Source organism: Camelus dromedarius, chromosome 32, assembly GCF_036321535.1.
Source record: "Camelus dromedarius isolate mCamDro1 chromosome 32, mCamDro1.pat, whole genome shotgun sequence".
In the NCBI taxonomy this organism is placed as follows: domain Eukaryota; kingdom Metazoa; phylum Chordata; class Mammalia; order Artiodactyla; family Camelidae; genus Camelus; species Camelus dromedarius.
The window spans coordinates 20,921,897-20,945,213 of NC_087467.1; the positions used below are offsets into that span (position 1 = coordinate 20,921,897).

Consider the following 23,317-nt stretch of genomic DNA (forward strand, 5'->3'; position numbering starts at 1 on the left):
AATTTATAGCACCTAGATTGACCTGGAATTCCCTTGGGAAGCACAGAGTGCTGGGTACTAACTAGCCAGTATGACTTAATAAGAAGACTTCAGGCCACAGGAGCCCCGAGACTTCCTCCAGCTGGGAGCACCTCTTGGACTCTTCAGGAGGGAAGAGATTGTGCAGTTGGTTAGAGTTTAGCCTGGGCTTCCCTGGCAGGTGGTGTTGCATATTTGCAATCGTACTGTATTTTCACTAGTATTTTAGGAAAGAAATCAGAAATCAGTGCAACTAACAGATGTTCTCCTTGCTCAGTAATTATTGAGAATCAACAGGCAAGGCAAGAAGAGAGAGGGCAAAAATAGAAAGGGAGAGAAGACATTTGGATGAAGGGACAATTTTTTTTAACAAAGTTTTATTCTCTAGTGGTTGCAGAACATGTCTTTAACTTTCGTGCTCGGGTGACATTTTTTAAGGGGGCCCTGAAGAGGCAGTAGGAAGGATGTTTGACACCTGGTCTGCAGAATAGGAGTGTGGCCGTGGAGAGGAGCCGTCTCATCAGGCTGACACGGGTGCTAATCAGTGTTTTAAAGGGCTGGTGGCACCTCCCCACAGAGGTTTTGTTCCCTTTGTGCTTTGCTCCTGAGTTCATTTATTTCTCCACAGGCCTTCATCCTCCCATTTCCCAAGGTTTCTCATCAGAAAAGACATATTCTTTAGGGCTGTTGTCAGGACCGGCTGGGGAGCAGGAGGGGGGATGTTGCCTTGTATTTTGACATTTGAGGGAGGAGAGCACATTTAAGATTACAAATTAAAGAGAAAAAGCTTTCTCCCCGGGGAGGCAGAGCACAGGGTAGATCTTGTTGGTTTGGGGGGCTGTGTGTGTGTGTGTGTGTGTGTGTGTGCGCGCGCGCGCTGCACGGCAGTGTGTTGTCTATTTGGTTCTATGAGTTATGGTGAAAATGAGGCATATTGGGATTATTTTTGTTTTTAGAATTTTTTTTCAAGTGTAGTTGATTCACAATGTCAGTTTCAAGTGTACAGCAAAGTGATTCAGTTATACATATACCTACATATAGAGATGTGCTTTTCAGATTTTTTCCATAATGCTATTACAAGAAATTGAATGTAGTTCCCTGTGCTGTACAGTAGGTCCTTGTTGTTTATCTAATTTATATATAGTAACATGTGTCTGTTAACCCCCAACCCCTAATTTATCCCTCCCCGCCCTTTCCCTTTTGGTAACCATAGTTTGTTTTCTATGTCTGTGAGTCTGTTTTTGATTTGTAAATAGAATTTGCATCACTTTTTTTAGATTCCGCATATAAGTAATATTATATGGAACTCGTCTTTCTCTTTCTGACTTGCTTCACTCAATATGGTAATTTCTAGGTCCATCCATGTTGTTGCAAATGGCATTATTTCATTCTTTTTATGGCTGAGTAGTATTCCAGTATGTATATATCTCACATCGTCTCCTGATTTTGTCCTTGCCTCGAAGCTGGTTCTTTTCTCTATTCCATTCACCGTGGTTGAGTTTGTCTTCTCTCTGTGTGGCCACTTGCTTCCCAATTACCCCACTTTTTTCATGGCCAAAGGGCTTAACTTTATGACGATTCATGACTATTATCTTTGGGTTAAGAAACCAGAGAATTTTCTTCTCATTTCCCTCTTTCAGTTTTTCTGTCTCCGTCTTCCTCTTCCACTGCTGAGAAGACGTGTCTCTTGGGTACCCAGGATGCGAAACCACTGTGACTTGAAGCACATGCCACTCAGTCAGGTCTGCAGGTCAGAGCCGGTCCGCACATGGTTCCCAGTCTGGGACCACTACAGAAACTGAGAGCGAGTCTTGAGAAACTTACAGGAATTTAACAGAGTGATTTTATATTTATTTAAGCTAATAACACATCTGGGCTTGCAATGGGCATGTCTTTGTATTTCCTTTTGTCTAGGAATCCATGTGTATTGTATTTTAACATAAATGTGATCTGAGATGCGTCACAAAGTTTAAAAAACTGATTCTTCACCATAAATTGTTTCAGAAGCACTGCTCCAGATGACTGAACTGTTGCAACCAGTGTATCTAATGGATCAGAGGGAGAATGAATGACCAGGAATGGCCCAGAGTCAGGACATACGCCCTCAAAGATGGAATTTGTAAACTTTTTGTGTAGCTTTTGGATCTGAAGTCCACAAATTTGAAGGTAGTTCCATAGAGGGAAGAATGAAAACAAAACAGCCAAAGGGAGAGAAAGACCAGTGATCTATGTGTTTTTGCTTAAACTAACAGGGTTAAAAAGTGAATGCGGTAGTGGCTTTAAAGTTCCTAAAACGCCGCTTCTCTGTCAGTGAGAGTATTTAATAACACACACACGTTTAATGAAAAAGAATACACAAATGAATGTGTGTGTGTATGTATGACTGGGACTTTATGCTGTATGCCAGAAATTGACACATTGTAACTGACTATATTTCAATTAAATATTAATATTTAATTAATTAATAACGCACACAATTCTCTCTTCCCTCTGCATTTGTTGTATGCACAAAGTTTCTCCAGTGGAGGAAGAGAATTCTTGCAGTTTCCTCAGCCTCTAACAATTCAGAGCCTCTGCCACACCCATGCAAACCTTAATGATGAGGTAGTAGGGAACAACTAATTAGATGTCGCTATTGCTGCTGTCACAGACAATGATGGCAGACAGCCTCCCTCATCAAAAACGTTTGCCAGTGGAAGTGATTAAGCTAAATTTAATTCACCCCAAAATTCCAGAATGTGAACGTCACATGGTCCCTTTTCAGAGAAACCGATAATTATTCTTAAAGACCTTCAAAGTCTGCCCGTTTCTGAAGCCGACTCCATTCCGTGGAGCTCTTTTCATTTGCCTGCAGTCTTATATCTGCCACTTCTGTACTGGGTGACTTAAGGGTGTTTTGTTATCTGAACACAAACAGAATTTCTGTGTTCATTTGAATTCTGCTTTCTTTTATTTATTTGCTCAGTTGGAATGTTTCTGGTAGGGAAGAAAATTGAGGCAAGGAAGTACCTATGAGAGAGACCCGATAACTCTTTGAAAAATGCATTTCCTCACAGTCAAAACATTGAAGTAGAAGATGAAAATTAAACATTCACCCATATAGGGACATTAAAAAAAAAAATACCAGACTTAACAGTCTAGAATTGAGTATCAGTGTTTTGAATTCTTTAAACATCAGCTAGTGAGTTACTTTACTTCATAGCTAGTAGGTGATAAATTCAGGCAATTAAAAGGCCGCTCTCCTTCTCAGCTGCTGTTCCTTAAGGCACAGGTGGGACTCTGCCCTGGGATTCTGAATTGCTAGACCAGGCTAGCCTAAGTGTTCACACTTTCTGTACGTTCACCATAGGACGAGGATGCGGCACTGCCAGGGAAGTACTCAGGCTGCTGAAATGTCACCTTCTATACTTAGAAGCCACACAGGAAGTCCTCATGACCACACACACACACACACACATACGCGCGCACACACACACACACACACACACACGTAAAGAATCTCCTGCCCAGCGCTCAACTGAAGGGCCAAGATTGATTTGAAGATTTCATAAAACTTCAGTACTAAAGTTCTTCTCTTGTAAAGAAAGGAAACTTAAACCTCACCACTTAGGTGAAACAAGATAGGACCTGCAGGGCTGAGATGTGGACAGGCAGGCTGAAATACGTAGAGTTAAAGGCTGAAGAACTGCAGGGAATTTAGAGAAGCCAGGTGTAGCCTCAGGAGGTGTGAGGCCGCAGAGTCAGGATAATCACCGGCAGTTCTGGAGCTTGTGCTCAGGGCAAGCATTGTCCTGGGCGCCCTTGTTTGCATTAATCATTCATCGTGAAGCTGCATAGAAATACCAGTTGAGTGATCCTGGAGGAAGGGAAAAGGGACTTCTCAGGGGACCATTACCCCAGGGAACAGGTGCTCGGGAAAGAGAGGCTTTTCCTCTAAAAAATAGTCTGTTAGAGAAAGACAAATACTGTACAATATCACTTATAGGTGGAATCAAAAAAATACAGCAAACTAGTGAGTATCACAAAAAAGAAGCAGACTCAGGTACAGAGAACAATCTGGTGGTGACCCGTGGGGAAGGGCAGGAAGGGGAGGAGAGGAGTGGGGGATTAAGAGATACAAACTCTTAGGTATAAAATAAGCTACAAGGACATAGGGTACAACACGGGGAATGTAGCCAGTATTTTATAATAACCATGAATGGAGCATAACCTTTAAAAATTATGAATCACTATATTGCACACCTGTAACTTATGTAACATTGTACAGCAACTATACTTCAATTTGAAAAACTGTGTTGACAAGCTCCTCAGTTGGTCTCTGGATTGTTCAGAGGAAGAGCACCTTTTCCCGTGACCATGGGGACAGTCCAGATGGAACTGCTTCCTGAGAGCACAACAGGTAATGGAGGGAGACAGTGCAGGGAGAGCAGGTGACACCAGCAGTGCCACACACGTGTTCTTGGAAACTTTCTGACTAATTCCACAAAAACAGACACCCAAAATGGTAGATCTGGTAAGAAAAATGGGACTGACCATTGCAGTCTATGCAGCTTTGCAGCCAGAGAACCAGCAGAAACAGGGACAGCCCAAATAAAAATTCTGGCATCATTAGCTGCTGCCTGGCTTAGAATCCCAGTGAGCCCATCGGCCCTCATCCCGAGGGCTCCCGCGTCCTCCTTCTCACTGGAGAAGGGCTGGGAGTCATTCCTTTCTGATGGAGACCTCTCTCTGCCAACTGAAGTGTATGGTCCAGGCTTGGCCGCCTTCATCAGTCGGTGTCCTTTCCTTTCTGGACTCAGGAGGGGAGCAGAGCCTTCCCAGCTGCTGCTTCTGTTCTCACAGTTTCCCAGGCAGTTTCGCAGCGTGGGAAGAGGAGCAGCTCTTGAAACCACTAAACTCTTTCATACCGATTTTTATGCTAAGTGAAGGCACTTCTGCAGGGTTTTATCTTTGTGTGAAGGCCATCCCATAATCCTTTATTTGAGAGAAAGTATGCCCTTGATCACTCTAAACCTTTAATGTTCTGCAAAAAATTGCCCATGAACGGAAGGTACTCAAGGGTTATATAAATGCCATGCCCTTATTTGCTAATCCTATTAGCTAATCTGCAGTGCAGCAACGTGCCTTGTAACAAAGCAGACTGTTTTCTGGCTTTAAAAGAGGGGAAGAAGGAGAAACTATAAAAATGAAGATCATTTGAGTTTTTGCAATTTAGGATGCCTGAATTTCACCTTGGCCTCGAGATAAAAATTTCTACCTATTTCAGACAGCTCAAAAAGCTGACAGAGCATGTTGTGCTGGAGTGGAGTGTAATGGAGTACACAGTGGAGGACAGGCTGTGCAGCTAGAAAGATAGTGTTTTCAGGAACCCCAGTGATTTCCTGAACAATGATGGTGGCAGTTACCCAGTGTATACCAACATACGACAAGAGATCCTTCATCCAAGCATCCAATCTAGACGTCACAGGATGCGGGAAATGTACATCAGCCGTCCTTTGATATCGCCATGTTTACCGCCTACAGTCGCCCCAGTGTAATCAACGGAAACACTGCAAGAAGTAATATTCTTGGCAGTGCGGCCATACTCAAGGTTTTGGTGGCTCAGAGTTGGCCTCAAGGCCGTGCGATGCCTCAGCCCCGTCAGGAGGAATATTCTGCATTGTATCTATGTTGCAGATACCAGAGCCTCAGGTGACTGAATACAGAATAAATCCCCTTATGTTTTCCTAAGAGCAACAAATTGCAGTTTTAAACTCATCTTACAAACACCAACAGCCCTCTTTAAATTTGTGATGGGGTTGGTCAACCCTGTGTGTTTTGAAATTTGTTACATTTTGTATAAGAATGTAGCTAACCCACATCACTCCAGTGATAGTCTCCTGCCACATCCCTTTTCCGGCCCCCCAATTCTTCCCTAAATCTCATTTGCAGCTCTTCCTTATTACCGAAATATGTGTTCCACCGATCACCCTTCCCTTGTGGCTTGGCTTTCATATTTCCAGGTACATAACATTCATCTCTTGAAAAATTGCTCTATTTTCAAATAGCTCCTGTAATTTTCCCTCACTGGCGCGAAGGGGTTTGTTTTCTCCACATGTGCTCAAATGGCACACGAAGAAACACGGAGTTACTGGAGTGTAACGTGATGAGTAATGGGCTGGAAACTCAGAGCCTCAAAGTTCTGATTTCGCCTCTGTCTCATCCTAAACCTGGAAAAGGTGCTCCCTAATCTCTTTGTGACTCAGTCCCTATTTGTCTTAAATCGCATTAACTCTAGCTCACCTCATAAAGGGCCTATGAGGTAACAATTTTATAATACCGACCCCTGACCCAGTCTATTCATTCATAAAGGATGTATCTATATTCCTTTTTAAATTATTTAGTCCTCATAATAATTCTCTGGGAGAGGTAGTTTTCTCATTTTTCTGTCTAGGAAATCATAGTTCATCGGCAAGAGAAAAATTCCCCACTCCTTCCGGTATTGTGTATGTGTGTTTATAGACAAGTGTGGGTGTACGCTAAAATATATACACACAGACATGCATACACACACCTCCTTGAAAATTATGATTCACAATATGGAAAGTTTTAAAAGGAATTCTCAGCTGAGGGTAATAGTCTCTCTGCTCTGTAGAAATCGTGAGTCCAACAACCCTGCATGGTATTTTTTTCATCTTTATTCTCCAAGTTTAGTTGTAGTTCCTTCTCAGAATTTCAATACTTTTTTCCTCTCAGATAAAGAAGACTTGTGGTGACCTGTATTCCCTTTTATCTTCCAACATTTTGCTTTTATCTTTCTTTATGTGATATAAACAATTCAGGTAAGTATTTTAGGTGCTGGTTCAGTTGATCTTAGACATGAGGAAGGTCCAAGTGCCACATGTGATGTTATGGTATCTGGAAAGCTTGAGTCCGTCAGCACTCGTGGGTGGGTTAGTGCCCTTGGTGAAAAGGTGAAAAAAAAAAAGAGCCCACAGAGACTGCTGAGAAGGTCTTGTCCTCCACTGGTGCAACCGCTGGTCAGTAGACTCAGTCCTGCCCCAGTCCCCACCATCATGGGAACACCCCCAGCAGGAGAATTCAGTGGTTACAGCAGTGGGGGAGGAGGGGGCAGTGGCGCTGACCTGCAAGAAGACCATGTTGTATTGATGACAACGAGCATGATATGTCCAGTAAGTTTTCTAAGATTCCACAAACCAGACCAGTCTGTTCCCTTTCTCTAGATTATACAAGAATCTTGTTACTGAGTCCAAACTCGTTCTGCTCGCACCGCACAGCAGGCCAATAAATCAGAGACAAGGTGTTGGGGCAAGGAATAGCGACTTTATTCGGAAAGCCAGCAGATGGAGAAGATGGTAGACGTGTGTCCTAGACAATCATCTTGCCCGAATTAGAATTCAGGCTTCTTTTACACTGAAAGGGGAGGGAGTAGAGTCTTGGTTCTGATCAGCCTCTAGAGGGGATGTGTTCATTTCTTCCTCCCTGCAACCATTCTCAGGCAGGTCTGGTCAGGATGTTTCCCGTGAGCTAAACAAAGGTATTTTAGCTTAATGCTCGTTTGCCTGGGAGGCAGGGTTCCCAGAGATGGGCCATTATGTATAACTTAAGCTTATAGGCCAAACCCCTTTAGTGATTAACAAGCAAGAGAATACGAAGGTTAAAGTGAAAGAAGCATGTCAAACATAGAGTCAGGTTTGTTCTTCCCGTTAGAGTCTTGGAGTGGCTGTGATTCCTCGGTGATGGTGCCATTACAGAAGAGCGTCGTCCAGAGATGCTGGAAAAGTTAAATATCTGTGTAGCCCAGAATGGTAGCAAGTGGCCCCATGTGGTTATTGAGCACCTGAAATGTGGCTGGTGTGGCTGAGGACCTCAACTTCCGATATTCTGGAATTTTAATTAATTACAAAAAACTGCATGTGGCTACTGACCACCAGATCGATCCATGCAGATCTGCAAACTAGGCATATTCCCATCATCTGGGAGACTAATTGCAGTAACATCAAAGGGCTTTGCCACCCACTGGTCTTGAGCACACTTTGGGGAGGAAAAAGGTGTGAAGAGATACAACTTTCAAAGCCACGGTAAGATGTGTGGAATTGCAGTGTCAACCCAAGGAAGCGATGGTGGCTTTTCAGAAATGAGCAGAAGGCAGTGGCTCGGGTTGTGACTGTCCTTTGACTTTCTCCTCACAGGCTCTTTCATGTTGGTGAACACGTCCGGGAGGTCAGAGGGACAGAGAGCCCACCTGCTCTTACCTCAGCTCAAAGAGAATGACACCCACTGCATTGATTTTCACTACTTTGTATCCAGCAAGAGTAATTCTGCTCCCGGGTTCCTCAATGTCTATGTGAAGGTCAACAGCGGGCCTCTGGGGAGCCCGATCTGGAACGTATCTGGAGACCCGAACCGCACCTGGAACAGGGCTGAACTGGCCATTAGTACTTTCTGGCCCAACTTCTATCAGGTGAGCCCTTTATTTTCAGTTCTGACGCATCCTCTAACTTGTGAAACTATCCACTGTTTTTATGTTGGTATAAGCAGAGAATGTGCAAGAAGTGTTGGTATTTTTAGACCAATGGAAGGAAAGCTTAGGCTAAGTGATGGGAGTGTATGAAGGTTTTGTTTGTATGTTACCTGGAGAAATGAATACAAAGCACCATTCACACTTGCTTCTGTGGATATTGACTTCAGAAAATAAAAGCAGCAGTCTGCAGCAGGGCAGGAAGTGCTAGCTGCAAGGACATTTTACTTTCTCTGTTAAGTAGCCGTGTCTGGCCCAGGGAGACAGAGCCCCTGATGGCAGAAGCAGCAGCCCCTTCTTCCAGAGCTGCATCTCAGGAGTCGTGGGTCATTAAGACGGGAGCCCGCGTGGGGGGCCGCTGGTGAGATGCAGGGCCCTGTAAGCAATGGGAAGAAAATGCCTTATAGACCGAGTTCTTGTCATGGGAGGGGATGCTCCTGGAACTATTCTGTTGGGACTCACATTTCTCAGCTGGAGTGTGCATTTAAAGTGACAGAAGGGTGGAGGCCAGGAGCAGTTAGGAAGTGGTGCAAAGCAGTCGCGGCGTGTGCCTGCTTGTATCACGAGAGCATCCTCACTCACAGTCCACCTGGGGAACTTCGTGACGATGGCGTTCCTTGCTCTTTCTCCGTAATCCACGGCCTCTTTAAAAATAACTTCCTATTAGGAACACTTAATTAATTTCAGGCTGGGAGAACTGCTTATTTTGCTTTTGTTTTTCTTAATTCCTTTGGCTCACCCAGAAGCCAACGGGAACATGTATCCAAGACCCCCTCTCATGGTTAATTGAGACGCTTCGTGAGACATAGTAGGGGAGACTGGGTCTTCTCAAGGGCTGCTGTTGTCTGAGTGGTGTGAGCGGCCCCCAGGAACCCACTCCACAGGTTCGGTGTATGTTAGGGAAGATACATGAATCCCACGAGCTCTTTTGTCCCTGGACTTCATAATGGCGCTAAGCGGGCTGCAGATTTCTTGCCTAATTTATCTTTGTTCCCTTGTACCTGCAACAGTTTCTGGTATTTAAACATTTCTTCAGTGGAAATGAAGGGGTAGTGAAAGCTCTGTTAGTACACATGTAAATTGTTAAAATCCTTTTAGAGTGCACTTTGGCAATATATTTTAAAGGTGTTAAAAAATTTAGAGAGGTCTAATTTTAGCAAGCTGCTGTTAGAAATTCATCCTAAGGAAATAATGAAGAGTCGTTGCAAATAATTAGCGGCAAAGATATTCATGGCCATATATTTATAATAATGAAAAGTCAGAAACAGCATTGCATTTCTAAACAATAGCGGATTAGTTAATGTATGCTACCTCAGTACAAAAATTCATTTTGCTACCATTAAGAATAACATTATGGAAGATCATTTAATGATGTATCCAAGCTTAGGATATTAAGTGGAAAAAAACTGGTATAAAATAGTAAAGCAATATGTTAAATTCTATTGTTTAAATTACATATATATGTGTGTGTGTGTGTATGTATATGTATATGTGTGTGTATATATATACATGTATGTGTGTGTATATATATACATATATGTATATATATACATATATGTGTGTGTATATATATACATATATATATATATATATGTAAATATATAAAACTAAACTACATGGTGAGATAAATATATTAAAAAGTGGTATCTCCCCAGCTAGTGACTTGAATTTTTCTTTGTCATTTGTCATAGTCTAATATTTCCCCAAGGTACGTATACTGTTTCTATTTATAAAACAAAAAAGAATAAAAGATATTTTTTTCTTCCAGAGGGAAAAGGCCCTATTTAATAAATATCCTTCTTTTTTATAAATGTATTGATAACCAGTCAGTGGTATAATTCAAAACTATGGCCTTTGGGACAAAGTTTCTTCTTTTGTAGGAGTAAATGGAAACAGGGAGGTGGGTTTGGCTAAGCCACGCTTCCCAAGGCTTTGTATGGTGGGCTCAGCTAAGAGGCTGAAATGTTTTTTAGAAAGTTCTTTTGGAGGAGACCTTCCCACAGGAGGGAAAGCCTGGCCAGTTCCCCTCTGGAGCCTGCACCAGACACCCCTTGGTTTCCAGGCGTCTGCTGAACTGAGGCCAGTTCATGTCATGGGAGGGGCTGCACTTGGGGATGTTCTGCTGGGACCCGCATTTCCCAACTGGAGTGGGCATTTAAAGTGATGGAGGGGTGGGGGCCAGGAGCAGTTAGGAAGTAGTGCAAAGCAGTCCTGGCAAGTGCCTGCCTGCATCACGGCCACTCCTGGATGAGATCAGAAGGTGTATACCAAGGGAGCTCTCCTGGAACCCTCCACAGCCACCAGAGCCTGGTGCATTGGCTTCGCTTTGATCCTGGCTACGACCCAAATCTTACATTTTTATTTTGCTTTTGTCTTTGTCAGCTCAAGCTGCTGTGACGAAACAGCAAAACAAAGCAAACAAACAAAAAACAGACTGGGTGGCTCACACAACAGACATTTTTTCTTAGCCCTGGAGGCTGGGAAGTCTCAGACCAAGGTGTCTGCAGAGTGACTGTTGAGGACTGAGTTCCCAGCTTGTAGAGGCCACCTGGTCTTTGTGTCCACATGGCCTCTCCACTTGTGTACATGGTCTCCCTTCTTCTTCTTATAGGGGTGCTAACCCCGTTATGGGGATCTACCTTCGTGACCTCATCTAACCCTCATTACCTCTCTGATGCTCTGTCTCCAAGTTCTATCACCTTGGGGATTAGAGTTTCAACATAGAAATGTGGAGGAGACAACATCCAGTCCAGATTAGCCTTTAACACACCTGGATGTGACAGTCAGAATTAAAGGAACGATTTAATTTATCAACAATCTTAGGAGATCAGCCTTCAAAAAGAACTTATCGAATTTATCAGACTACAGTGGGCCCTTGAATAACGTGGGGCTTAGGGATGCTGACCACCCACACGGGTGAATGTCCCCCCTGTAACTTTTGACTCCCCCCAAAACTTCGCCACTGTTGACTGGGAGCTTCACTGATCACGTAAACAAAATACGATTCACACGTATTTTGCATGTTATGTGTGCTATGTCCTGTGTTCTTACAATTAAGTAAGCTAGACAGAAGAAAATGGCCCTAAGAAAGTCATCAGGAAGAGAAAGTACGCCTACAGCACCACGTTGTATTTATCACTATCTTGCGTTTACATCATCTGGTTACCAGTGCATTGTCTGTCAGTCCCTGCGCCAGTATTGTTTTATACGATACAAAACACTGTAGATGCTGTATGGATTACTACCCCTTGACAACAATAATGGAAAGATAATGCGAAAAATAAATTCATATGTATTTACAGGTGTAACAACTCATGCACTGATAATGAGTAAGCAGCAGTCTGATTGCTCTAGGGTCGCCTAGTGTAATGGGTGCTTCACCATAGCCAAGCCTCTGCGCTCATGAATGGATTGTTACAGATTGTTTATGGCATACAGTATTGTGTCCTATTCATAAGACAGTATTGGAAACATTGATATATTTAAAAACAATACACCTGTTGATGATAGTCTGCTGTTCAGCTTCTCCAATTATTAGAGAGAGAGGCACGCTGTACAGTAATGAAATTCTTCCATAGCAAAGTTATAAAACAGTAAGGAAACAAACACATTGTTAATTTGATATTTACTATCACTCACCATATGCCTGTCAGGATAGGCTAGTATCTACATATATTTTATGCATTGATGACATACCTCAATTTTTCTAAATTATTTTCTATATTTCTGGGCCATGCGGTTCATCTGCAAGTTTTTTCGAGTTGTTGCAGTCCTCCACAAATTTTACAACGTATTTATTGAAAAAAATCCGCATATAAGTAGACACACAGGGTACAAACCCTTATTGTGCATGGGTCAACTGTATATTGAGAGTAAAGGGGTCCTGCCTATCAGACCATTGTTAGTTTCCATGAGTTCTTGAGCTCTTTTGAATAAAATATTCTGCCTTCCCAGTTGTGAGCCTCTGACCGTAAACCCCCAGCTGCCCTACTTCCCACTGTGACCTCACCCGTTCCTGAGCAGTGGGTGATTTACCGCATTCAGTTGGAACTTAATTCTTATTACAGCTTTTTGGTTCGCTGGGTGATTCACTCAGTGGCTTTATACTTGGGATTTAAAGGTGGATTTGTAGAGGTTCTTTAATCCAGTGTTGCCAAGTCCTTAAGAATCTGGTGATCAGCGTTTATTAAGCATTTGGATCCACTGAAAATACATTTGTTCATTTAATTCCTAAGCAGTCTACGCAGGCCTCAGCCTTCAAAGTTTTAGAGGCATAGGTAAGGTGGTGCTTCTCTCTCATAGTCATTACCCTAATAGTAACGTAAGCTGTTGGGTAAATGACGCTCTACAGAGGATGCAGGAGGGATGTCAGTGGGAAGGTTCCCACGTGTTGAGCGATGGACCTTAAAATCATCATGTAGAATGTGAATGATGTTCCCAGTTGGGAGGAGAAGGCTGAATTGTTTTAACAGAGGTGAAGGGGAAGGGGAACAGTTACCAAATTCTTTCCACCCCTGGTCTGAGATGTCAGCCTAACTGGAGATGATCAGAATTAAAAAAAAAAGGGCCAGAAAAGTCAGCCGTCTGTGTTCGGGCAGCACCGCCCTGAGCAGGGCCTCCCTGCTGCACCCGTGGGGCACGCCCACCCTCACTGAGGAAACGACTGTTGGATCCTGAGGTTCTTGAAAACCTGAGTCATGCACACGCCATCTGCTTGCTAATCAGTTTCCCAGATAGATTTCTTCTCAAGGAGTTTTGCACTAGCCTGCGGACGTGCTTCTGCTTTCTGTGACTGTTCTGCTTCTAATTGCAGAATATAAAAGAATGTTTTCCTGGCATCACATATGTGTGCACGTATGTGACATTTTCTTTTATGAATGTAGTCAGGAAAAGTCAGTACCCAAATGATGCCTTCCTAGGATTCAGATAGGCTGTTTCTGGGACCAAAAGCTGAGGATGAAATAATAGGATGTGGACACCGAAAGGAAGTGATACCTCTGAGACCCTCTCTCAGCGCACAGGGACTTGGCTTCCTCCCACGTCCCATCGGTGCACAGGCCACAGGGTACATTGTAGAGATCTGACAAGGTACTGTGACGTGCATGTCTGCTTGAAATACTAGTGTATCAGAGTATTTCATCTTCCTATAGTACTTTGTTCCTGTAAGACGCTTTTCACACTTTTTAAAATAGGTTGGGAGGGAGGGTATAGCTCAGCAGTAGAGAGTGCGCTTAGCATGTGTGAGGCTCTGGTCCCATCCCCAGTACCTCCACTGAAATAAAAATTAAATAAGTAAATAAACTTAATTACCTCCTCCCCCTGCCAGAAGAAAATCTTAAAGAAAATGAATTTTTAAAAAATAAATGAAGTAGGTTTGATATAATGAATGAGGGTGGATGAATTGTCTTTTAAAGGAATTTCACATTGCATACAATTGGCAGCATTACAGTGCAGTAAAGGAACGTGTGCTTTGGGTCAGGAAGGACTGGACTTGAACATGAGCTCTGTTTTCTTGGGCACCTTAAACTTACTGACCCTCCCTAATTGTGGGACGAAGTGTAAGGATAGTGCAGGGTGCGACGATGATGGAAAATCACATTTGGGACATTCCAGTCTCTCAGGAAATGGTGGTAGTTGATTGAGATTCAGATTTGTGGGGGGAAAAAAAGGGAATTGGCTGATAGTTGAGTGCTTTCTCCTGCTAAGTCACTCCTCAGATGTGTTTGGTGGCATGGCCAAAGTTGTGCGGTGAAGAAGGGTACCAGGAACAAATCCTTCAGTGGAACGCTGGGTGAAACGGCATGAACCAAGTCCCTTTTCGCCAGAACCTTCTAACACATTAGCACTGGAGCTGCTGCCCTGCTGCCCTGGGCTCTGCCTGCCCCGTGGGAGCAGGTGCTCTGGGCGCATGAGCAGGAGCTGCCCCTTCCCCTCCCGCACTGGGAGCCTGTGATTAACACACACACACACACTACTGTGTATAAAATAGATAAACAGCAAGGACCTACTGTACAGCATGAGGAACTGTATTCGATTTCTTATAATGAGCCTAATGGAAAAGAAATGGGAAAAAATTATACATACGTACATATATGTATAAATGAATTGCTTTGCTATATACCTGAAACTAACACTGTAAATCGACTATGCTTCAATAAAAAATAAGAATAAAAAAAAAAGGAAGAATAGTTATTCCCAGGGCCAATTTACGACTATTGTGGGCCCCAGGCACTTTCATCCATTAAATACATTTAAAATTACAAAAAAAAAAAAAAAAAAAAGAATGTCCATTTCTCACTCCATTTTGGCTGCAGAATATTGAGCCGTTTCTCATCTGAGTCGGAATCTGAATCTTGAAGCTGTTGGCTTTGGGGAGGTTTTCAGTACAACTGAATACAGCTGCCCCGTGTGCTTTGTTGGTAAACATAGCAGGTTCTCCTGGCATCTCTTGTTTTCATAACCTTTCTCCTTATAGTATTTTTATTAGCATTTGTGGAGTTTCAAAACATTTATTTTTGTTTGTTTGTTTTTATTACTTTTACTTTTTTGTTGAAGTTGATTTCATTTGTAGTCGATTTACAATGTTGTGTTAATTTCTGGTGTACAGCACAGTGATTCAGTTGTATATATATATATATTCCTTTTCATATTCTTTTTCATTATAGTCCATTACAAAGTATTGAACAGAGTTCCCTGTGCTGCACAGCAGGACCTTGTTGTTTATCTGTTTTATATGTAGTAGTTTGTATCTGCAAATCCCTAACTCCCAGTTTATCCCTCCCCACCCGTTTCTCCCCTTGGTGACCATACCTTTGTTTTCTATGTCTGTGAGTCTGTCTCTTCAAAACGTGTCTTAGCGGAATAAAGGGTTCTTGCCACAGTAGTCATTTTATGGGGCTTTTCCTATTTATGGAAGAATATTCTGCAGGTACACATCACAATGGTAACCTGCTCAGAAAACAGCTAATTACAGGTTAATTACTGTTCATTAACACACAAATTGTCAAGTATGTGGTGATTAAGACGTATTTCATTCCTTAATTAGTGTTTGTCCTAACTGCTGCCACCTAGACCCCAGCCCCCTGCTGGGGGGCGGTGTGAGCCGTGCCTGCTCCCCACTCTCACCAGGGCCCCTGGGCTGCAGCATCTGCTTCCTTGATTTAGACACTGACTTTTGCCATCTAAGAATAGTGTATTCCTCTCACGAGCACCCTTTTGCTTTATTGTGCTGATCAAAAAAAAAAAGGTTTTACTTTGATTTTGTTTCTTCCTCCTCCTCTCTCCTTTCCCCCCTCCCACCCTCACCAGCTTCCAGAGACCTCCTGTGGGTTCCTCTGGGTTCCTAACCCCACGTGCACCTGGAGACCCCCCTGGATGCTCACATTCACTGCCTTTCTCCCTACTTTTGGATTCAGTGATTCTGAGTCCCGTCAGAAGCCAGGAGGGCAGTGATCTTTCATACAAATGAAAGTGATCTTTAATACAAAATTTTTGCTTTGAAAAGATGCACAAATGGCCTTGAAATAACTCCCCCAGGCCCCTCCATAAAGGGGCTGTGCCAGGCAGTAGGCAGTGACCAGAGGGATGTCAGGGTTAAGCCACGGGAGATGACAGTCTTCCGGTTGCTCGAGAGCCTCCTGTTAAAATGAACGCCTTAGATGCACTGACCGGCCCTGGGCGGAGGGGAGCAGTCATCCCAGCACTCAGTTCTCTGCACACTGGGGACACCAAGTGGCCAGCGCTTTGGGGGAGGCTAAGCCAAGGTGACCCTTTACCTGTTGGACGTCTTCCGTGGTGACTGAGGGCTTGAGGCTATGGGAGAGACTCGATCTTTCTCGGCGTTCACATTGTGTTCCCACCTTTACTCTTACACGGCAGCCTCGGTTGCTCAGCATTTGGGGCCCCCAGCCCACTTACTTTACTAGGAAGTCACAGAAGCCACACTGAGTGTGGCTGCAGTGCCACCTGCATTTGCTGCTCAAAGACGGTGTTGCAGATCCTCATGGGGGAGTGTTTTCCAAATTGCCTTTCAAGGAATGTTCAAAGGCACTAGTTGATCAAAAGGGAAGAAGCTCTGGTTTAAGCCAAGTTGAACTCATTTTGTGCTGCAAGCCTTTCAGAGCCGGGGAATCCGGGGGGACATGGGGCAGGGGCAGGTGCCTGGCTGGAGCGTGGACATCACTTCGGGCTTTAGCACAACATCTCCTAAGTCTAATGTTCACCGGAGCACACTTGGGAAATCCTGATATGTACCAATGGAAAAAATAGAACATTCCCTGACTCCATCAACCCTTTAGATATGGCTGTTATTCCAAATACGAGAGAATCGAATTGCTTCGTACCAAGTGCAAGACAATTGAATTGCTTTGTACCTCCAGAAGGGTGTGGGGAATTAGATGTGGCAGTGAAATATAACCCCGCCTCGAGCAGGAGAGCTATTCTAAGCTGTTGCCTCTGTCCTCTGCATTGTGTGCTTAAAACAGATGCGTGGTGTGTTGTAAGGGATCAGTGGGGACACACTGGGCTGTCACATTAGTGCACTCAGAGCTGCATGTAAGAAGCAGAGGGATTCACGCGACAGTTTTGTACCTTCAAAGATAATATTTTCTTTGTAATGCCTTATTTATTTGCAAAGCCTTACCCTATCCTGAACTTTCATTGTCATTCTGTACCTGGTGTTTGATGATTGAGGATAGGTACTTCTCAGGGCTAACACCTGACACTTCTGTATGGTCTGTTGCTTCCTGCTTATCTGTGCTTTTCCTTATAGCTTTCCTATTTTCTCCCATCTGCCTTCATTTTCTTACCTATTCCATTTTGTGGAATGGGCGTTTGAGCCGAGATTATGTCCCAACACGGTATGTTGGGTGTGAGAGCACAAGTGACTTGTCTTTTTGCTCATTAGTTGCTATCGAGAGGATCTCAAATTAGATTTAATGTTCAGTAAACCATCTGGACTTGAGAGAAAAAAAGACGAAGTCATTTCAGAACAGCCTAAATGAATAAGCATGACAAAGCCCCAAGAATTATCTCTATTGTGCATCTTCCTGTCCTTTGAATGCCTTCAACTTAGAGAAAGGTGGTTTTTCCTTTACTTCGATGACATGTCCTTGCAAACAAATGTTTCAGAGCTCTGTTCCTGATTTCTTTAAGGTCATTTGCATTGTGGTTTTGCTCTGATTCTTCACTGCAGAAACTTTTCTTTTCCTGTATATGTTTTTGTTTTTTTATTTCACTTATTATGAAAAAGAAACCAACAGTTTTTTTACTGAGTACTTAGCTTTTTATTTAAACCAAAACCAGGCAGGAGCTACTAGGCTGTGTGGGAGGGCAGAGAGGCAGCACACAGTCCCCTCCGCCCCGGCACTGGCAGATGACCTTCCAGCGCTCCTGCCGCAGTGAGCATCGGTGATGGTCGGCACACACCTTTGCTTGCCTCACGCACAGCAAGGGGACAGGCAGCATACAGATCTGACTTTGCTCTTCCTGGAGGCAGGGAGCACCAGGTGTGCTGCGGTGTTAGCATGTTAGCATGTTTGGCAGACTCTGAAGGGAGCCTGACGTCGGACTCCTCACAGGCTGACATCCAGGATGGCTTTTCACAAGCAGAGGAGACAGCGCTAGTCGGTGGTATAACCAGTGGTTTCCTACCTGAGAGCAAATGGCTTTTCCCCAAGGCTCCAAAGACCCTCAGGCTGCAGCATCTTACCTCCTGAGATGTTGTTTGTTGAGTGATTGAATGAACATTGATTCTCTCTGGTGTGCATGTCTTTACATCCCATGACTGCATATAATAGCCGGGAACCACCAGCAAAAACGAGGTCGAGTCTTCCCAGTGGCCAAGAGTTTGGACAGAAATGGGTCTCGGTGTGAATCCAAACACACTAATGCTTCTCACTCGTGGCCATTATGTTTGGACCATCACAGTGAGCGCTGGGTCAGTAAACGCTGGACCGCTGCTTCTGTGGGAAATAGAGCATCAGTCCCGCGATGAGAGCCTCCGGTCACGACATTTTCATCCACCGATTGGTGCACAACCTGGGTTTATGTGTGTTTCTGTGAGGACACGTATTTAATGGATATACTGATCATTAACAGTGAACTCGGCCAGCAGCACTAGGCTCAGGCCTGAATGAAGCTTATCTAACACACGTTTTCTCTGCAAGACGCATCACAGTCTCCTTGTGCTTGGGAACGCCGGACATCACTGCAGCACCACGCTGGGGGCCTCACACAGCAACGTCACCAGTAAAAGGCACAAAAATGCAAAGAATGTGCACATGTGGACTGGGATAAGGACGCTTGTTTGCGTCAGGAGAGGGGAATCTGGAAACCAGAGCCTCTCCATTCCCGACCTCTGTTGGGATGTGGACACCAGTCTCTGCCACTCTATCCGTGTCCACGGTGACCAAGCACGCTGTGCAAGTATTGGTTTGGGGGTTTTAGATAAATTATCAAGTAAGCAACTTCACAAACTCAGGCCAACAAATAATGAGGATTCATTATATTTTCTATTAATTAAGCCAAATTAAAAAAAACCCCACAAAACACAGAAAACGTAAGATGATGTAAGATTAACTACTGTGCAATGACAAAATTATACTTTTCCTGTATCCCCAACTCTCATTCTTCTTTTGATTTTCTCCTACCCATGAAAACTATAAAAACCATCCTTAGTTTGTGGACAGTACAGAAAAAGAGGTTGGGGCAGATTGGGCCCATTTGCTGTAGTTTGCCCACTCTTGTCTTAAAATTTATATTGTTAAAAGTATGTCATGTCAGAGGGAATCATGTGCTGTTTGTCCTGTGACTGGCTTACGAGGCTCAGGGTCATGTCCTCCTCCAGGTTTATCCATATCATAATGTAGCGTTGAAAATTTTTTGCCTTTTTTAAGGCTGAGTAGTTTTCCATTGTATGTGTAGACCACATTTTGCTTATCCACTCATCTATCAGTGGACGGGTGGGTTCCGTCCATATTTCAGCTGATGTGATGACTTCTGCTGTGAGCTGCACAGTTTTATGGCATGCTAGGTTTGTGCCTCCACCACCCCCGTAGTTTTAGGCCCTTGGAACATTGACTGGCGGATAATAGCCGTTTCATTTTGCGGGAAACACGAGTAGATGAGCGATTGAAACTACATGTCTTCTATATTGGATGTGTTGGTAAAAGTCAGACGAAATGAGTGAATAATGAAAATCTTTCTTAATTTTCCAGGTGGTTTTTGAAGTCATAACTTCTGGACATCCAGGCTACCTCGCTATTGATGAAGTCAAGGTGTTGGGACATCCATGTAGTAAGTTGCCTCAACTTTTCAACATCCGGGTCCATCTTTGGGGACATATTTAGGTTACAGATTAAAAGAAGGCACTACAACCTGGAGAAGTCGTCCTGCCCAGAGAGTCCCTGATGGGTCTCTAGGTGCTGCTTTGCTAGGCCAGAAGTTCAAAAACATGTATTTCGTGTGTGATGTCATTGTACATCTCTAAGTGTCTTTAAAATGAAAATCAGGAATGGGGGCTGAAGGAACATGTTGGTACGCTCAAATAGCCAAGCCCAGAATAGAGCTTCGGGAGCTGAGTGACCATAACTCAGCAAATGTGTGTCTGCGTGTGTGCGTGGGTGTGTGTGTTCATGTGTGTTTGTGCAAGAGTGTGTGCGTGTTTGGGTGCGGTATTTCCCATAAAAAGTAAAGTGCTCATAAAAAGTAAAGAAAGTCATGTTTGCCTTTTGTAAATTCTAATGAGTGGTATATACTGTACAAATGACTCTGTATGCTTTTTTTCACCCACTTAATATTTTATTTTGGGTTCAATCCCTTATATTGTACCATATGAATATACTACGTTCTATTTTTCTATGCATCTACGAACTTTCAGTCCCCACCCCCAGTTTTTGTACGACCATCGCGGCTCCCATGAGCATCCCAGCGTGCACCTCTGAGAACCTGCGCGGGGCTCATCGCTAGAGGCGGCATTGCTGGGATACGGGATAGAAACTTTTTTAGTTTCACTAGATGCTGCCAAATTGCTATGAAAAGTATCTGAGCAGTTGATATTCCCACCAGCATGGAAGTTTTATTTGCTCTATATCCTTGCCCAAAATTGATATTGTCAAACTTTAAATCTTTGAGCATCTTAGGGATGGCAGCCCGCCTTATTTTAAGGTTCCCCGGCAATAAAGAGAAATTGGCCCATTCAGATGATTCTGGATCTCTGCTGAAGGTCCCTCCCCAAATTCATAAGAGAATGATTGTGTCTACAGTGATATTAGAAATACAGACTCAGGCAGGAGTTCTGCTTTTGCTGCACGGGTTGAAGAGATGGTGTGCTCGCTCCCTGTGGGGGTTCCGGAGAAGCCTGGGTGGTTGTTATCCCATGGGGTATCAGGACCCCGTCGTCTGCTCCCATCCAGTGGGGCTTTGCCCTCAGATCTTTAGCTGGTGCTCCAAGTGCAAGCCCGACAGTCACCCTGTTCATTACCAAGGCAGACGTTAACTTTGTAGTACATTGCACTGGCCTTTTCTTCTGTCAGCAAGACCTTTGAGTTGAAGAGGAATCTATCCCCCCTTTTCTTCCCGAAAAGACGAGTAAACAAGCACTGCTGTATCTAATGGGAACAGCAGGGCAAATTTAGGAAGCAGAATATAATTACCTGAGTTGGAACTTGGCCAAATCCTCAGAGTAATAGCCCCGGGCTTGGAAAAATGCCATGGGAACTTCTAATGTGTGTGATTGTCCAAGCCTCTGATTGGCCTCTTACCAGGCGATAAAAAGACGATAATACTGTAGGCATACTACGTGCTGATTGCTCCATTTCTCAGAGCAAAACTGGCCATGAGGCAGGTATCACTGCTGCTCTGGGTGCAGGTGCAGTGGCCGCTGGCCAACAAAATAGCTCCTGAAATGTAGTCACTCCCATCCCACAGGATTTGAGTCACTGCCTTCAGGAAGATAGAAAGACTTAACGTTTTTTCCTTCTATCAGAGCCTTCCTGAAATGTGTCTCCTGCAGTTTTGTTCATTTCTCCCAAGCCCAGCTGCCTGCAGCCATAGAACTGGCGTTTATGGTGCGTCCTTTGGAGAATACTGGTGCTAATACCTAATTGGCTTTGCAAAGTGCTGTTGGGAGATACAGAATCACAGAACAGGCTCTGTCCTGAGGTGATGGATTGTACCATGACGTGTTGCACTGTGAGCTTTAAATGGTTTTGATGATAGCCTTTCTGTAGTTATTTTTTTCCTGAATCTCGAAGTTTATGGGGAAAACATGCAAATAAAGATTTTAAAGAAGGAAATCGTTTGGTCTTAAAATGGAAAGCTTTCTAATTTGTATTCTAAGGAATTTCCTATCAAGACTTCTAAATAATAATCAATTATTTTGAAAGGCTGCTGCTCATTAAATTTACATTGTAAAGGAGCATAAATATTGCATATCTGAAAATGTGCTTTCCAAAAAGATGCAAAACTGCTCAACTGTATTTACTTTGCTCTAAAGGCTCCTGTTTGGATTCATATAGGTTTATGAGTAGGCATTATGACTTTTTTTTGAAAGTAGCTTTTCTGTTAAGATTATACAGTTGCTCATAAAATTGATTTTCGTGTAGGGCTGGTGAGGTGCAGAATCAGCCTGAAATGTAGAGATGGCTGTGCAGAACCAGCAGCTCTCTGGCTTCGGACTACTTCTAATGAACAGAGATGATTTTTGTTATTTGGTATACAGGCAAAAAAAAATATATTTTGAGTTTGGTTCAATAATCCTAGTAGGAGAAACTGAAGAAGCATTTTTTCCACTTCGTAATGTTGTCTCCTGTTTTTAAGTCGGTTGTAACTTATGCACATGTGGGTATTACTGTGATTACTTTGTGGTGTATTTTGATATCTGACAAGCCTTGCAGCATTTTAACAGCACTTGTCATGCAATTCATCCACTCCAGGGGTAGGCTTCAGTGGTTTTTAGTATATGCAAGAGTTGTATAACCATTACCACGGTCAGTTTCAGAACATTTCCATCACACCAGAATGAACCCCTGTCCCTGTTTTAACAGTCATTCTCCATTTCCCCCAGCCCCACCAGAAGCCTGGGCGACCACTAATGTGCGTTCTGTCCCTGTGGATTTGCTTTCTCTCCGTACTTTGATTCAGTGCGACCGTGGTCCTGTGTGTCTGTCTGCTTCCACTCAGCATAACATTTCGTGGTCCATCCAGGTTGTAGAGTGTATCAGTACTTCATTCTTTCCTAAGTCTAGTAATATTTCATTGTGTAACAGACCACACTTTCTCTTTATTCATCAACTGGAGGACAATCAAGTTGTTTCCAGCTCTTGGCTACTGTGAGTAATGCTGCTGTGGACATGTACGTACAGGCTTTTGCATGGACATTTGCTTTCAGTTCTCTTGGTTGTAGACTCAACAGTAGAGTTGCTGGATCACATGGTATCTGTATGTGTAGTATTTTGAGGAATTGTGAAATTGTTTTCCAAACTGGCTGCACCATTTTACACTCTGAGCGACACGATATGAAGGTTCTAATTCCTCCATGTTCTTGCCAATGTTTATCATTATCCGTCTTTTTGAATCACAGCCATCCTTGTGGGTTTGAAGTGGAATCTCTTTGTGGTTTTAGTTCTCTCATGGCTAATGATATTGAGCAGCTTTTCATGTGCTTATTGGCAATTTTTATGTCTTTTTTTAAAAAGTAACTATTCAGATCCTTTCCCCATTTTTAACTGAGTTATTCATCTTTTACCATTGGGCTCTAAGAGTTTTTTAAATATATCT

General features: G+C 43.4%; 1 protein-coding gene across 3 annotated transcripts in view; it reads left to right on the forward strand.

Annotated features, from left to right (window-relative positions):
* PTPRM (protein tyrosine phosphatase receptor type M) overlaps positions 1-23,317 on the forward strand; it is a 605,094-nt gene that overhangs the window by 230,621 nt on the left and 351,156 nt on the right. For all 3 annotated transcript variants that reach the window (XM_031439160.2, XM_064481603.1, XM_031439166.2), the window contains exons 3-4: positions 8,211-8,482; positions 19,756-19,834. In XM_031439160.2, coding sequence (XP_031295020.2) covers positions 8,211-8,482; positions 19,756-19,834 — 351 coding nt within the window. The remainder of the gene's footprint in view (positions 1-8,210; positions 8,483-19,755; positions 19,835-23,317) is intronic.